The sequence below is a fragment of the Anser cygnoides genome, chromosome Z (assembly GCF_040182565.1).
Source record: "Anser cygnoides isolate HZ-2024a breed goose chromosome Z, Taihu_goose_T2T_genome, whole genome shotgun sequence".
Taxonomy (NCBI): Eukaryota; Metazoa; Chordata; class Aves; order Anseriformes; family Anatidae; genus Anser; species Anser cygnoides.
In genome coordinates, this window is record NC_089912.1 from 48,437,817 (window position 1) to 48,455,619 (window position 17,803).

Here is a 17,803-nt window from a genome sequence, read left to right on the forward strand (position 1 = left end):
TATACCTCTGCTCTGCACAGAATCCACTAAACACAACAACTTTTCTAACTAATAGAATCATAGAAATATAAAGGTTGGAAGGGACCGCCAAGATCACCTGGCCCAACCATCCCCCTACCACCAATGTCACCTACTAAACCCTATCCCTAAGCACCACGTCCAACCTTTCCTTAAACACCCCCAGGGACAGTGACTCCACCACCTCCCTGGGCAACCCGTTCCAATGCCTGACTGCTCTTTCTGAGAAGAAACGTCTCCTCATTTCCAACCTGAACCTGCCTTGGCACAAGTTGAGGCCATTCCCTCTTGTCCCTTGTGTCCCTCATGTCTCAAGGGTTTGGGTATCCCTAAAGATCTTAACTATTAGAGCCAGTATTTTTGCAAAGCTTAGCAGATTGGGCAGGATTTCAGCAAAACAGAATATAGCTACCCACCCTATAATTCTGTTTCCAGTTTAGAAATGTTTTGTTATCCTGACAATGATGAGTTGAAAGCAAATACTTATTTAATTGCAACAGATAAACCTGGGACTAATAGCTTTGCCCCAGGACTCCAGTATACCTACACAATACCTGTAAAGAACTTTTATTACTCATGTCAAGAATTAGAAAGGCCCAAAAGACCTAAAATTGATTTTCAGTGCCTGGGAAGGAGGGAGATGCCATTTTCAGGTGAAAGTTGTGAGAAATCAACCTAAGGCAGCATGTGACCAACACTTATTCAAACACAAAGTGAGGGAGGGAAAGAAGAATTTCCCCTTAGCATAGCCACTACAAGAATCCAGCCTCAATGTTCAGCAGAGTATCCTAAAATATCTTAAACTCTTTTAAAAATTAACTAGACATGGAGCAAGTCACTTGCAAGAACACTAGGTACCTGAAATGTAGCCAGAGTTCTTGTAAGCTAACACTTGAGACTATTTCACAAGAGCTCAGCCTGTCAGCAATTTTATATCTTTTTAATCCTTTGCCCTGGGATGTTTTCCTGAGCTATAAAAGCTGAGGTGGACTTTCAGGTATCATCATTGTATGCCTAACAAATCCTACAGGAAATATAGGACTTCAGCAATATCTCTGCACCCTACGGTGATTGCTAAATTGCTGCCAGCATGAAACAGAATTCCAACTTCAACATGCTGTCTTGCATAAGCTTTTCAGGGTAGGAACTTTCTTCTTCAGTTTTCATTGCATGCATGCTTATGGTATGAAGTAATATAGCAACTGTTCATAACAAAGAACACCACTTTGGATTCACATAGGGCAGAAGTGTATTGTAAAATGACAGGGTTATATGCAATAAAACGCAAATGCAACGTGAGGTTTCCAACAAACTCTCCGGTATTCTGCAGTTTTACTGTGTTCAGGCTACACTGCAGCCTGGCTTGTAACACAGAAGCACTGTAGTTCTCCACAACTCTGCCACTGCAGTGCACCAGTCCATCTGTTACTAACTAGTATTTTTCGTTTTTCCAATTTTTCTTACCTACTCCATTGACCGAGTGTTCAGGACTGGAAATCTGTAGAATGCTGCATTATAAGTAATTTAATTTGCAAGAAAACTTTCATCACTGCATTTCAAAAAGACTCACAGAAGTACTGTGCAAAAAAGAAAAATCACTTGAGTGCTTTTACTGCTCAACAGTTCACCTTGCCCAATTATAAAGGACAGCTACCAGTTAATCCCAAACCACTTCTGTAAGAAGACTCTAAATTCCATAGCACAGATTTTTTTTTTTCACTTTTTAAAAATAAAGTATCATTTCAGGCCACAGCAGAATCTCTGTGATTATTTCCTAGTAATTCATTCAACTATATTTGCTGTTAGCATATTCTCAAATCTCTCAAGATATCCACACACACACACACACACAAAAAAAAAAAAAAAGGCGTCACCAGTGCTAGCAGGGTAAATCACACAGACCCAAGTTTAGAGAGGAACAACAGAACTTGTTGAAAATCTTCAGTTATACTAAAGAGAAATTTTAGATGATTCTCCTTAGCACAAATGGAGCCTGTCAGCTTCTTAGAAACAAGTAAATTCAGTCTGGAATGCATACTATGGCATTTACTTTTACATTTAATCAACTGCACATAAAAGCAAAGAATGCATGGCTAAGTGCTTTTCTGGATCAGGGCCTTACATTGAAGGCTCATAAAAATGTTTCCAAATTTTCATCCCAAACTTAGCCAACAAAAGAAAACCCCTTTGATTGTAATTGGCTTTCCAACACATTGCTTCTAATCTCAGAGTGGACCACACAAGACAACCAGAAGGACATTCTGATTGCAAATAGCAGTGGGGTCATGACAACAAAACACAGGAAATACTGAACAGAAAATGATCTCCTTGTTGCTGTCAAAGAAGTCCCAGCTTGACTCCTGGAACACAGAACTATCGCGCTGATGGAAAGCTGAGGCCACAGAATGAAATTAGCCTGTGCCAAATTAATTACCTCTTACTATTTAAGTTTATTAATTAATCAATTAAGCCTTTCTGCTGTCACCAAAGATGTAATGCTCCCCACTGGGTGCGGAGGCTCTGGGGGGACGCACGGTTTGCAGCTGGAGGCTCCGAGCAGACTCTCCTGTCCCGTCCCCCCCCGCGGCCCACTGGCACCAGACTACAGGAAGGCCACAGAGGCAGGCACTCCCCGTAATGTTTCTGCCAACAACCCAGGCGCTTGCAAACAAGCTAAACACAGGAAATCTCAAAACACAATTCATCTTCCTCAGTGCTATCCTTGAAGCAGGCTCCAAACGCGTTGCTAAAAATCTTGTACAAGCATTACATATCTGCAAGTTACTTATAAACACGTGTTGTGGATGTGTTCCCCAACTGAGAATGACAAAAGCCTCTGTGACATGAAACGTAATTTGGCCTTCTGCCTGAAATTGGCCAATCCAAAACCCACTACTCTAGAAGCATGGTAGTTTTTGAGAAAGTTTGGATCCAGCTGTGCTTCATAACTGCGACCCATACAGACAACAAAAACATCTGTGCTTGAAGCTGATGGCAGCCACTTTGCTAAACACTGACATCTATCTCACACCACTAACATTAGAACACAGAATACTGTACATCACCCTCTTACAAAGCCAGTTCAATGAGCAGCCTAAAACATGGATTATTTAGCAAACTAGTCATACATTAAGATATATAAAAACATCTTCTAATTATTTTAATGGATGGAAAACGGTCTGAAATTGCAGAGTGAATTATGCAAGTCAAAAAACCTTTTGACAGACTGGAGAAGGAACCAGTAACAGAGTACTTGCAAATAGTTACAAATCTTTAAATGTAAGAATGATCCTACTTTACCATGTCTCTTTTGGAGACAAAAGTTGCAAGGTTCCCATAAGGAACAGCTCTGCCTGCCTCACTGGCAACATTTCTGAAGCCAGTAGTATTGGTATGACATTTTGGGACCACCAGAAGGCAATGCTTTTCCTTTGTTAACACCTGACGTTAGCAAAAGCAACTTGCTGTATTTGAAACTGGGTCTCACATACTGGGCAGTGAGGGATCACCCAGGTCAGCCACCCAACCACTGTGCTTACCTGTGCATGCCTCCATCAAAGATCCAAAATTATACAGCACAAAGCTCTTCCCAGTTTAAACTACCTACAGCTTCACTTGCAGTAGATTATATCTCTTGTGGCTCATGTTATTGTTATTTGTTGAAATTTTAAAATCTATTCTACATACTTAAAACACTGAACACAGCTTAAGAGTAAATAGGAGTCATTGATCTCTTGCCAAAGATTTCCTCTTGATAGCCATCAAACTTCACTTGTGTTTTGTGGATATTTTTAGTTTTTCCAGGAAAGATCACAGCATGTTCTATGTTCAAGTAAAAATGCTCCTTTGTTCTAAAAACACTCCATGTTTGTCCAGAAATTTAGTCTCTGTGCCTTAAAGTCATACTGAATGAATTTTATGCCTTCCTTTTAACAGAAGACTACCCCTTTCTCATTTCTCTTGTCTTTTGGATCAATAGTACAGGTTCTCCTTCACCAAGAGAAGGCAAAGAAGAAAAGTAAATTAGATCTGACACCTGCTGATAAATTTCTGAGCATGCTTTCATTTATTTGTATTTTCACAGCAGAAGAGCTAATATTAGCTAGGGAGGTGACTCTCTGAAGACAGGATATATCTAAACTACCTGAAGTTACTGTTGAAAGGAAAGCAAATAAAGTTTGCAGCATTCAGCTGGGAGAAGCATGAAAAACCCCGAGAAGTGGCAGTTCGATAGCAATCTGCGTTAAACTGCAGTACTACAAAGTTTACAGGATGTGAATGACCTAGACAAGTGTCCCCTGGAGCCTCTTGGCCGTTTGCTGTCACTCCTGACACCCTTGTTCCTGTTGCTCCACTGCTTGTCTCACACCCTAATAAAATCTTTATGGGCTGGATTTGCATACAGCAGACCTCATACATGCTGTGAGACAGGCAGGATTTTCACAGGACCGAAATCCCATTTTCCAAAGTGAGAGGGAAGGCAGCTCTGATGAGCTCTGAGGAGGATGAAGCCATGGTCCCACATCTGCATCTCCAAGGTGGACATCGCTTGCTGTTCTCCCCGGCACAGCCCACTCTAGCACCTCCCAAATAAAAAACAAAAACACTTTCCTTTGTGGTGTCTTGCTTTTAAATATAAATCACTCCATTATAAATATGAATATCTCCATGAAGGAAACTAGCCGTGGCCTGGGAGTAGCTGCACGTGACGGGCCATGGGGACGGGAATGTCCTCCTGCCCCTTTGCAACAAAGGCCACTTGAGCACACCCTCAGGCCCTTCACCGGGTCTGTCAAAACCTACCCTTCAGCCTCCTGTGCCAAGATACACTCTGCGACACCCACATTATCAGCTGTTCCTCGCGCTGCAGGCTGCACGAGCAGCCAAAGGGCTTCTCCTTCCCTGGGCCTGAAGGGCCAGGAGCAGCTGTGGCTGCTGCTTACACCGGGCCCAGGGGACAGCACAGCAATGGCCCAAGCCATCACCAAAGCTCCTTGTCCCCGCTACACCAGGCTGGGCTCCCCTGTGTCCCAGACGGTCTCTGCTCCCTCCCACCCTGCTCATCAAGCTGTGGGGTGCATCCATGTGGGGTCAGCTCTGCGAGCTGCACCAGCATGAGGGGAGGCAGCAGGGACAGCACCAGCACGCAGACGGCACGCGGTATGTGTCATAAGCACCAGGGACATACTAGTCTAAGTTCCTCTGCCCCTCTTTGGGTGTCAAGTCATGCCAGTAAAGTGTAAACAGATACGGTCGTTTATAGAAGTAGGGCTGGGATCAAACCAGGGACTGTCCCGTTCTAGCTGGGCTGGTAGGAAATTCACACCCACAGCCCAACCTGAGCAGCGTGCACTCATCCAACCGGTGCTAAAGTCACAGCAGGTGACAAACCCTTTACAGCAACAACCAAGTCTCCCACCACCTTTGCACTAGTAATCTCTAGCACTACATGGCAGCTAGGAAACCATGTTTTTAATGGGAATGTGTTATTTTTTGACGCTGTGGAGCTGGCATCACAGCACAGCCATGGCCGTTCACACATTTCCAGACCATTGCACCTGGGACCATCAAGGGCTAGGCGATGAGTGCCAGCTAAGTGTGCATTCATTCCCAGTGATAATGCAGAAGTGAGCTAAACTCCACCCTCATCACTGAGACTTACTAATTAGGAAAAAACGGAAGCACCCATTCTGGTAGCAACCCAAGGCCATTTGATTTGGAAACAGTGGTGTCAAGATGTCACGACAGCAGTGCATTTTAAAAAAACTTTTTTCCTGAATTGCATCTACCAGTGTGCCTATCTTCTGTCCCCAGTCAAGAACAGCAAGTAATCCCAGAAACTATTTTCCTCCTTCTGTGCCCACATGATGGACAGAGTGAATTGGACAACCCAGAAAACCATGTACCAGAATCAGCACTACGGGAGAGAGGCAAAGCAATGACAGCCATATGGAAATTATGAAGACAAAGGCTTAATCCTGCCTTCCGTGAGGCTCAAACACTTTACTTGGAGCTATGACCCTTTCAAGGGGTCTCTTTTCTTCCAGGACCAGCAGAAGAATGTATGACCAGCTCTCAATAACTGAGTTAAAATGGTAGAGATAAGAACATACAAGAAAATAACTGGTAATTCACAGCATAGTGATCCAAGTGGATCACAAGAGTTTATCTAGTCTGCACGTTACACAGAAATATCTTTAAGTGTTACAAGAATCAGGGAAGCTTCACACAACAGTTGATAAAGCAGGTCCTTCTGAAAAACAGCTCTGAGAGAAAATGGAAAGTTTTTATCACAGCCCCCTCAGCTTCCCATTGTGCTGTGAATTGCCTGAAGTCTCAAATTCATTAAGGCAATTCTCCAAAAATTGGATTACCCAACTGGAACCTACCACCTCCCTGCAGAGCAACCAAAAGCCTATGGGGGTCATACGGGGGGGGACCTACCTGTTCAACAGACAAGGTGTTGAGTGAAAAATGAATTTAAGGTTAACCAAGCCATGAAAAGGCAGGATGAGAGGACTCATTTAGGACAAAACGTTGGGTCCTGCTCTGAGCACCCCATTCCTGGTTCTTCATGTGACACTCCAAAAGACACTGTCAGTAAGACTAGTCCTTCGTGATATTAGCTTAAGCGTAAGTCAGGCACACAACTGCCCTGTCAAGACCAAGACCAAGAAAGATTTTAGGTGCCAGTATCCATATTTAAACTTAGCTAAAAATCTTAGCTTATCTAGGTCCTGCTATAGTTTCAGTCTTTTCTTCCTCACATCATATGCTCATCTGACATAATTCACCTCCAGAAGACGTGGATTAATAAGTTTCTTGGAAAGAGTTGTCTGATATAAAATACTCATGATTTATATTTAACTATTCATATTAATGCAAGAAAATAGAAGTAACATGCGTATTTAGAAGACTTAACATTTATTTGTCTCTTTTTGTGTTGTCACGGAGCTGACCAAACACAACCAAAAAAGTCACCTTTCTGCTTCTCTTCAAGTCGGTCTCAATTCAAGTCTCAAAACTGTGCAGCCGTAAATAAAAATTAACAGTGAGGCTCCTATTGCAAATTTCTTTGGGAACATAGTATGTGGAGCTGAGAATACCAACGAAGTTGAAGTACTTCAAAACTGATTATCCTTGTACTTATCCCAGTACTTCTACTCCATAATTGATTATCTCTGGACTCAAGTGTAGAAATAACTGTGTGTCAGTTTCTTCATGCATTCCCCCCAGAATATGTATAAAGCAAAAGAGTAGATTATCTCTCATTATTTAGCTTACTCTTTCCACTGCCTGTCAGGTGCTCCAGGTTCCTCATCTCTAGTATCAGAAAGATGCAGGAACAGTATTGCACATAGTACCTTTTCCCCCTCTGCTTAAGATTTTCTTCCAGGGAAGTTTTCGTTCCACTAAGGCAGATGTAACCAGGCTAGATCCACACTGATGGACGCCGCAGATGGGGTACAGCAGTACTCTTTGCCATCTTGTTTGCAACACCAGCCATGTTCAGAGTGGTGCTAATAGTGGTGAAGGGACCAACATTCTCTTCCTACAGCTGCATCCTTCCCCTGACAAGCTACCCTGCACCAAAACCCAGCTTTAAAAACAATACCATAAATCAAGGACGATTTTGGTCCCATGACCATGAAAATTTATTTTCTGTTATTGCTAGGCATCTGCCACAGTGGTTACACATGTGCAAACAAGAACTCCTTGGGATGACAGAGGAGTGACGTGTTGCAGCTGCCCAGTTCATCAGGTTCTCCACAAAGTGGCCACAATGTACCCAAAGCTCGATTGGTTCCAGTGGGACCTATGCTCCTACATACCTCTGAAAACAGGAAATTAGGTGCATAAATCACTTACATGTTTTTGAAAATGTCAGCTGTGACCCACCTATGAGCACTGCACAATTATGTGCATGCATGGACAGACAGGTGCTTACCGAGACCTTGTTTTCCCCCATGAGCTGCAGAAATTTTAAACTCATCTACCTTCTGCTCTTCTAAAACTACTATGTGACTTTTTAGATTCCACTTCAGTGTACACAAATGGGAAGGGTAAAAGAAGGTAACAATTATCTTCCTTAATATCTCCTTGTCCCTACAACACGAAAAAAAAGAAAAAAAAAAAAGTGAAGGTGGAGCTCAGAGAGGCATGTCTTCCTTCAGTGTGGTTCTGCCTGATTCTTATGTTTTCTTCCTGATACAGGTTACTTCCAGACAGCATATTTCAGCACATTCACTACAGGGTAATTTCTGTGCCTCTGACCTTTCAACAGCTGAGAAAGTTTCATCCTTTGTCCCTTATCAAGCCAAAAGACGATTAAGGAAACTTAAGTTCAAACATACTCCAACTTACTTGCTGCTTATCATGTTTTTTAATAACACTATATAAACATGTCATTACTTTATATAAGGTTGTTATAGTATACTATAAACTTATCAAGGAAAAGCCTGTAAATTGATTTCAAAACTACAGAGCATATTCTTTCATTAGAAATCTTTCATATATAATGATGCTTCCTTAAGCCCATTTTAGCCTCATACAAATATGAGCATATTCCTGTAGGTAACACTGGAATTCCCCTGGGTTTGGCTACCTGTGGGGTCCAACGTGCAGTCAGTCTCTGAAAGTGGCCACTCCATTTAGGTATCAAAAAAGGAGTTTGTGATTTACCTTCAGGAGTTTACAACTTAAAACCCAAGTTCATTTGTTTCTTGGTGTGCCGGCAGATACTGTGTATTTTAAAAATAATATTTGTAAACTGGGATATACACAAAGAAAAGTCTACTGTAGACATATTTCTTGTATCAGCAAGTATATTAGAAATAGATGCTCTAGGTACTTGGTTACAGCATGAGCTGAACAAAATACCATCCAGTTTCACCATTTTATCTATAGCTAACAGAGCCTTTTTAAAATCCCAAGATTTGAGTGATGTGTGTTGGGAAGGGAAGGGAAGGGAAGGGAAGGGAAGGGAAGGGAAGGGAAGGGAAGGGAAGGGAAGGGAAGGGAAGGGAAGGGAAGGGAAGGGAAGGGAAGGGAAGGGAAGGGAAGGGAAGGGAAGGGAAGGGAAGGGAAGGGAAGGGAAGGGAAGGGAAGGGAAGGGAAGGGAAGGGAAGGGAAGGGGGAAGGGAAGGGAAGGGAAGGGAAGGGAAGGGAAGGGAAGGGGGAAGGGAAGGGAAGGGAAGGGAAGGGAAGGGAAGGGAAGGGAAGGGAAGGGAAGGGAAGGGAAGGGAAGGGAAGGGAAGGGAAGGGAAGGGAAGGGAAGGGAAGGGAAGGGAAGGGAAGGGAAGGGAAGGGAAGGGAAGGGAAGGGAAGGGAAGGGAAGGGAAGGGAAGGGAAGGGAAGGGAAGGGAAGGGAAGGGAAGGGAAGGGAAGGGAAGGGAAGGGAAGGGAAGGGAAGGGAAGGGAAGGGAAGGGAAGGGAAGGGAAGGGAAGGGAAGGGAAGGGAAGGGAAGGGAAGGGAAGGGAAGGGAAGGGAAGGGAAGGGAAGGGAAGGGAATCTCCCGGCAGCATAACGGTGCAAAGAGCCCCAGCTTCAGCAGAGCCGGGGCCGTCTCCCCGAAGGCTCTGCAGTTGCGGTTGCAGGGAGGACCCCTGTGCCTGGGACGAGCCGGGGCAGCTCCCGCACCCGCGCCGGACCCGAGCGCGGAGCCGGCGGCGGAGCAGCGGTGCGCGGGGGCAGCCGCGGTTCACGGGCACCTCTCGCCCAGCGCAGGGACCGCCGCGCCCCGCCGGCCGCCACCCCACCGCCGGCTCGGCAGGGGGCAGCGCGCCCCGGCCGGGCTGAGCGCCAGGCGGCAGCGCTGCCACGCCGCCCGCCCACCCGCCCCCGCCTCACCTCAGGCGGCGCGGGGGCCGCGGGTTCGCGGCTGCCCTCGGCCGGTCCGTGGCGGCGCGGGCGGCACGGCGCGGCCCGGGGGCGGCGGTCCTCGGCGCAGCGCTCGCGGGCAGGGTGCCGCCAGCCGCCCCCCCGCCAGTCCCGGCAGACTGGGCCCAGCTGGGCGAAGAGCAGGTCCCGCCACGCCGCCATGCCCGCGCGGCGCCGCCGATCCTTGTCCCGCAGCGGCCGAGCGGGCGGGCGGCGCCTCGGCGGGGCGCGGCGGCTCCCGGGGCGCCGGCCTTCACCCCCGGCGTGAGGCGAGGCGCCCTCCCGCGCCTCACGGCCCGGCCCGGCCGACGGGCACCGGCACCGGCCCCGCGGGGCAATGCCGCTCCCCACCCGGCAGGCCTTGAACTGAGTGTCCCAAACGCGGCGTACATACGGCAAAGAAAACCCAAAGCGTACAACTCAACACCCCATCAGCAGTTATCACCGTCCCCTGCAGGGTCAGAGGCCTTAGACCACCAAAGACCGTGACCATTGGGCCAAAACAAGCACCTGCAGCAGTTTGGATCACAGAATGGTTTGGTTGGAAGGGACCTTACAGAACGACCAGTTCCAACCCCACTGCCACGGGCAGGGACACCTCCCACCAGAGCAGGCTGCCCAAAGCCCCATCCAGCCTGGCCTTGAGCACCTCCAGGGATGGGGCATCCACAGCTTCTCTGGGCAGCCTGTGCCAGGGCCTCACCACCCTCAAGCAAAAAAGTCCTTCCTAATGTTCAATCTAAATCTCCCTTTTTTGTTTAAAACAATTACCCCTTGTGCTATCACAACTGACCCTGACAAAAAAAAAAAAAAAAAAAAATCTTACTTGTAAGCCTACTTTTTGTGTTGAATGGCCTCGATAAGGTCTCTGCTTTGCAGGCTGATCAACCCCAACTCCATCAGCCTGTCTTCACAGGAGAGGTGCTCCAGCCCCCTGATCAACTTTGTAGACCTCCGCTGGACGCGCTCTTAGACATTCGTGTCCATCTTGTGCTGGGGAGCCCAGAGCTGAACACAGGGCTCCAGGTGGGGTCTCACAAGAGCAGAGTAGAAGGGGAGAATCCCCTCCCTCTCCCTGCTGGCCATGCTTCTTTTCATGCAGCCCAGGATACAACGGGCCTTCTGGGCTGCAAGCACACACTGTTGGCTCAGGTCTGATTTGTCATTCACCAGCAGCCCCAAGTGCTTCTCTGCAGGGCTCTCCATCCGTTCATCACCCGGTCTGTAGTGACATTGGGGATTGCCCTGACCCATGTGCAGGAGTCTTGTGCTTGTATCATGTTGCACCTAGTGCGGGCTAACACAGGGCAGAGACTCTTCTTCCTTTATTCCAAGTTTCATTTGTATCTATTCTGTATCTCCTCCAACTTGTCTCTCAAGTATGTCTTTTCTCTCAGCTCTATTTTCTTTTTGTTCCTAAATTGTCATCTCCCTACAAGCAATCCAAAGTTCTTTGGCTTCCCTACCCTGCCCTCCCATCCCCTTCTTGCTTAATATTTCTTTTATTTTGTTGCTTTCAGTTGTGCTGTGCTGTTAACTGTGAGCTCCAACTGTGAGCTGCCAGCCTGCCCCTGGATGTTGTCTGTATTTCCCCTCCACTTTCTCTTCCATTTTCCAGTCTCTCCACTTCTAAGTTCACTGTTCAGCCAATTATCATCTTCCTCCTTGGTGTCCAGCTCTCCCTCCCCCTGTATAGGAGTGCTCTGCCTTCAGACCAGGCCATCTCCTTCCCCTCTGGGCAGGAGCCCAGGAACAGACCCACCCAGAGCACCGAGCAGCAGCAGGTCACAGAGTGCCTGGGCTGAACAGCTCCCAAAATCAGAGCAGAAAAGCCTGCTCAGCCTGGAGCGTGCCTCAGGGCCTTCTGAGATATCAGCTGTTAAACTTTGCAGTGAGTTAACATAAACAGTTTTTCCAAAGACAGGGAGGATAAAATCATGTTTCCAGCCCCCTGCAAAACGTAATGTTATGCTTCTGACATTGCCTCTGTTTTGTCTTTAGACTTCTTATGTTGCACTTCTTACAGAGTAGCCCTTAAAAAAGCATTACAGCTTCAAAGAACAGAACACATTCCTAGAAATTTTAGCAGGTGATAAACAGCATATTATTTTTTTTTATTTTTATTTTTTTGCTTCACCTTTTAATATATTAAATTATTTTCAATTCAGCTCCATCTTCTAGTTTCACCAAAGTTCATAAATGAAATAAAAAGCATTATTGTAATAGGACATATCAGGCAAACGTATCAGTTGCTGTCACCATGCCCAGTCTTCGTATGAATCTGAACCTTGTAAGAAAACTGAAATACTTGTACACCAGCACATGCAGATGCCCCGGACTTTGACTGGAACACAGCGAGGTGAACATATTCCTCTGACTGTCATTCTAAGTTGTGCAAATTCAGACACAAGAAATTCTGTCTTCCCTAGAATCAAGACTCAGCATTTGTAATCTAATACAAAGACCTAAAGATCTGTTCTACAAAGCCTTGCAAACCAAGTCTCACACTGCAAATTCCCTAGTACTTCACAGATATGAAAACGTTTGTGGTGTGTTTTATAACAGACATTTTAAGAGGTCAAAGTCTACAGAACTATCATAGACTCTTATCATGTTATCTCTAGAAAGCAGAATTGCTCATGTATTTTCTCCTGCAGTCCTACCATAGACTATCAGTTCTATTTCTACAGACTTACCTTAAGATCAGAGATATCTTGCTTGTCCATCCTTTATGCTTCTTTTTTCATAAAATCTGTATTCCCAGTGTATAGACTGTTACTTCAGCAGCAGTGAAGCCAGCTCAGTTCTGGATGCCCAATAGCTGGCACCTCCTACTTTTCAGTCCTAAGCAATTGAAAAGCACACATGTCAAAGTATGCCTGCAATAATTCAGGCAGTACCTTCCATTTCGTTCAAAGTCCAGGAATCTTCTACCGAAAACAGATCTTAAACGAAGATAATACACTTGATAGAAACTTTCACCAAAACATGGGTGGCTTTGTTTCTTTTCGTTCCTTGGGGTGCCTGTAAAGTGATATCACCCAACTGTCTGTTCTATTCACTGCGTTCTGTTAGATCATACCTCCTATCCAGCAGGTGTATTAAAATGTTTTTCCATCAACCAGTTTTAATCAGGCAGGATCTTCTGAAGGAATGTCCAGATTTTAGAATGAAAAAGGCAAAACTGATCTACATCTTATGCACAAATCTTCTCCAGGGAACTCCCAGTTTCATTGTTTCATCATCTCCAAACACAGAGGACATAACGTTTCATAAGAACACCTACAATTTTTTCAACTTTTTACCTTTTCCTTGGCATGCTAGCAGATCTTCAAGAACTCATGAAGCAGTGAAGAGAGGAGCAAGAAATGGAACTGCTCAAGACTGCTACTAGATTTCTTACCCTGTACCCTCATATCCTCATCAACAAATCAGCCTGCCAATTGGCTTATTTACTTTTATTTTCCAACATAACTAAAGAAATCTCATAAGTTAGCCCAACAGTAAGGCTGGCAGCAGATGCAGAGAGCACACATTTATCAGATGATGACTGTTTGAGCTGCTGCTTTATCACACTGTAGCAGCAATGCAGCAGAGACAGGGCTACATTTCTTTATAGCACACAGAACTTAACATTTTATTTATTTATTTATTTATTAACAATGGAGATTCTGGATGACAACAGAACAGAATAATCTGCCTTGGTCTTCACCTCTAATTCATAGGGTATATAGGCAACCTTCTGGGGTGATCTTAAGTCATGATTTATTGCTTATTTCGGAGTATGTGAATATGCAACTATGATTCCAGGTCTGATTGTAGTAACTCTGCTCTCACGCTGCCACTGCATACTAGTATTAGAATCACAGAATGGTTTAGCTTTGTAGGGACCTTTTTGGATCATCCAGTTCCAATCCCCCTGCCATGGGCAGGGACACCTCCCACCAGACCAGGCTGCCCAAAGCCCCATCCAGCCTGGCCTTGAGCACCTCCCGGGATGGGGCATCCACAGCTTCTCTGGGCAGCCTGTGCCAGTGCCTCACCACCCACTGAGTAAATAACTTCTTCCTTATATCTGAAGTCTTCCTCTTTCAGTTCAAAACCATTACCCCTTGTCCTATCACTACATGACCTTGTAAAAAGTCTCCCTCCATCTTTCTTATAAGCCCTTTTTAAGTAGTGGAAGACTGCTATAAGGTCTCCCCAGAGCCTTCTCTTCTCCAGGCTGACCAACCCCAGTTCCTTCAGCGTGTCTTCACAGGAGAGCTGCTTCAGCCCTCTGATCATCCTCATGGCCTTCCTCTAGACTTGTTCTAACAGGTCCATGTCCATCTTGTGATGGGTGCCTCAGAGCTGAATGCAGCACTCCAGGTGGGGTCTCACAAGAGCACAGCAGAGGGGAACAATCACCTCCCTCGACCTGCTGGCCACACTTCTTTTGGTGCAGCCCAGGATACAGTTTGGTGCAGTACAGGATACAGGATACAGTCAGGGCTGCATGCACACATTGCTGGCCATATCTGATTTTTCATTCACCAATAGCCCCAAGTGCTTCTCTGCAGGGCTGCTCTACATCCATTTATCACATTGTTGGTACTGATGTTTGGGATTATCTCGACCCATCTGCAGGACCTTGCACTTGGTCTTGTTGGACTTCATAAGGGGACATGGGACCACCTATCAAGCTTGTCCAGGTCCCTTTGGATGGCATCCCTTCCCTCTGTTGTATCAGCTACACCGCTCAGCTTGGTGTCACCTGCAAAGTTGCTGAGGGTGCACTCAATCCCACTGTCTATGTCATTAATAAGAATATTAAAAAGTACTGGTGCCAGTATGGACCCCGAGAAACTCCCAGTATGAGGAACATCACTTGTTACTGGATCTCCACCTCCAGAAACTGATCTGACAACAAAAGCTTTTCCAGGAAGGGGAACATGGTTTCCCTCATTAATAATAAACTGCTTTTTCATTCAACTTAAGGATGACACAACCCAGGCAGGTATATAAGTATCAACCAGCTATTAGTTCACATGCATGATACATGTTCTTCAACAGAAGGGAAGAAAGATGACAGTCTTGAGTGTTGAAACATAAACAGCCAGCATGTCATGTAGTGTTGGAGTTTATGGTGTTTTCTCAGTCAGATCATTCAGTTGTTGCAACAAGCGTTTACTGATGTCTAAACACAGCTCAGACTCTTTCACAATAGTTCAGGCATCACTGTATTTGAATGAAGAGTTATTCAAAGTCAATAGGATTGTCTGCAGAATTTATTCTATGAGGGGAAAAAAAGACTTTAAAAAAGTTCTTATTGGAGTCTGCAAGTAGGCAGGAATGTAGTGTGGTGGGTTTTGTCAGTTTGATGGTCACACACATAAATTATCCAATCATCAGTTCTCCCAAAGCAAATTCTGTAAATACCTTTGAAGTCAGCACAGATGCAAGGAAGAACAAAATGTGATGGTATGGTTTAGTTTCTTGTTATAGTTTCTGTGCTTCTAGTGATAGCCTCAGAGAAACCAGCGTACTGCTCCCTAAGGCATGATGACACTGTCTGGAATTGAGAAATAACATTTCAGATCATGTTGTTGGTCTCTGTTATTCTGTTTTCTGAACAGGGTTAGGAAAATGAGTGAAGAAGCCCCAAGAGGTCTCCACGTAGGAGTATGTTCTGCAGCTTTAATATGTAGTAGTCTCCATCTCTTGAAAATAATCCCTTCCCACTGATCCCTCCACAACGTTCTCTCAAGCCCGAGGAAGATGCAATGTCCCAAGCATAACCACTTCAGCTTATGTTCTTAGTTCAGCAATAGATGATTCATGTGGTGATTTTGTTTAGCTAAACGGTAACCCCTTAAAATTTTTCTAAGTTTCTGAGGAGCCTTTCTTGAGCCTTAGCACAATGTCTGATTCTAAGAATAACACGTTTTGCAGAGCAGTCATAGGGAACACTGCCTCTCTTCAATTTGCTTCATCATTCCTTGCATCCCTCAGCTTAGTTAACAGATTTTTCAAACTTTTCCCCTTTCAGAGGATTTCTAATATATGGGAATTCTGACTTGTCAGCTCCCTGGCCTGTGCCAAATATCAGGTGTAAGGATTCTTCTGTGAGATTTTCTTCAGATGTGACCCCAGGATTTTTGAAACCCTCATCTTAAAACAACTTTCAAAATCTCCTTTCCTGTCTTTTTCACAGTAAATCTACCTCACACAGCCTTTAAGGAAAATAGTTGACAGGATGGAGGTTTGTGTTGGTGTTGGCACTCAACGATGTACCAAAGCAAATACTTCAAACTTTGGAGGAAAGGGGAAAAACAAAACAAAACAAAAAAACTTCCTGCTTCAGACTAGGAAAATTAAAAGAAAAACATAAAAGAACAACCTTGTCTACATGACCTCTTCATGACCTCTTTATTTTGAAAGGGTTAAACAGCACATAATGGACAGGGAGCACCCAATGATCACTTCACAAAGAAAGAACTCTGTCCTTTACTGACCCATGGCTGGAGGCAAGAGGAAAAACTAGAGATACCCAAGACGCATGCTGTCAAACTGGAACAGTCTGTGCAGAAATTAAGGCCACAGCAGTGCAACAATGGGGCTGATTTGCAAAGAACAGTATTGTCCCAGGCAAGTCTTTCAAGAGCTGGTCACACTTCCACACTGTGCCTTCAAGGTACAATTGACAACTGCTCGACAGGCAAATCCAAAACGCTTGGCTGTTGGTTGTCACAGGCACTCTGTTTCTTTTCAGAGGCAATGTCCTAGCAATTGTATTTATTGGGCAACGGGTCTCCATGCCACAGACGGATGGCAAGGCCATGGCGTGAGAGGCTAGCAACCATACGGAGCCATCCTTTGAGCTGGATCTGGTCTGCAGGTCATCGCTTACAGCCCTCTCCACTGAAAGCAGCATGCAGCAAAACAGTCGGCAGAAGACCCACGTAAAAACATTGAGATGTTTGTATCAGGTAGGCAGGGCTCTGATATACTCATTATCACTTCCACACTGTTTTGAGAAGCTGCTACACACTGTATCACAGAAATACAGCGTATCATCGGTGTTCATACTGACTAACTTGCCTGTTGCTGGTTGCTTAACTGTTTCACTTTCAGGTACCTACATTTCTATGACAGCAGAGTAAATTTAAGCTATCTTGTATTCAGCAAATTAGTAAGTCTGTTTTGGATTTCTTCTATGTGCCAGCCATCGGTTTCTGAAACAATCTGCATTTACATTATTTTTATACCAAAGCATTGGCTAATTGTTATATTCTGCTTCTGAATAGTAGCTTTAAAAGCCATAGAAATCAGTATTTGCAACTGAAACCACCCTCTGAAGTGCTTACCTCATATGAAAATACTTTATGCATTTTCATATTTATTGTAAATATATATAAATAACCATATACTTGGAAAAGCAGATCAGCCTAGGAGAGGAAATAAGTTTGGTTGCATCAACAAAGTGGTGTGACTGATTTTTTTTAAAAACATACTATGTGATCAGATAAGCCCTCATTTTCTTAAGACACATTAAAAATACTGTTGTTTCCTTTACTACTTCAGATAAAAAAAAAATAACGCCAGCTTTCATAAATGCTAAGTTACTGCTTACTCCTGTGAGCTGCCCTGAAATTACATCTTTTAAACTTTAAAGGTTTAAAGTGTTTCTAATTTTCCTTACTAAAAAGGAGAATCTGATAATGCCCTTCAAGTTAATGACAGACAATAAAAATCACCAGGCAATGTGGTCTAAGAAATTTGAGTACGACTGTTTTGATTGTTGAACTGAAAGGACCGGTCTTTAAAAATTAGCAATTCTGGCCTCAGAATGATTCAAGACCAAACAACCAAAGATAAAACAGAAATCTGAAAAAGATTTGAGAGCGGAGTAGTTAGCGCTGA

General features: G+C 44.6%; 1 protein-coding gene across 4 annotated transcripts in view; it reads right to left on the reverse strand.

The window, feature by feature from the left end:
- TRPM6 (transient receptor potential cation channel subfamily M member 6) overlaps positions 1 to 10,701 on the reverse strand; it is an 87,443-nt gene extending 76,742 nt beyond the window's left edge. For 2 of the 4 annotated variants that reach the window (XM_066988849.1, XM_066988852.1), the window contains exon 1: positions 9,869 to 10,701. In XM_066988849.1, the coding sequence (XP_066844950.1) occupies positions 9,869 to 10,060 (192 nt within the window). In that variant the 5' untranslated portion in view covers positions 10,061 to 10,701. The remainder of the gene's footprint in view (positions 1 to 9,868) is intronic. The other 2 variants (XM_066988848.1, XM_066988850.1) reach the window with 2 other exon arrangements.
- Between the last annotated feature and the right edge of the window lie 7,102 nt (positions 10,702 to 17,803).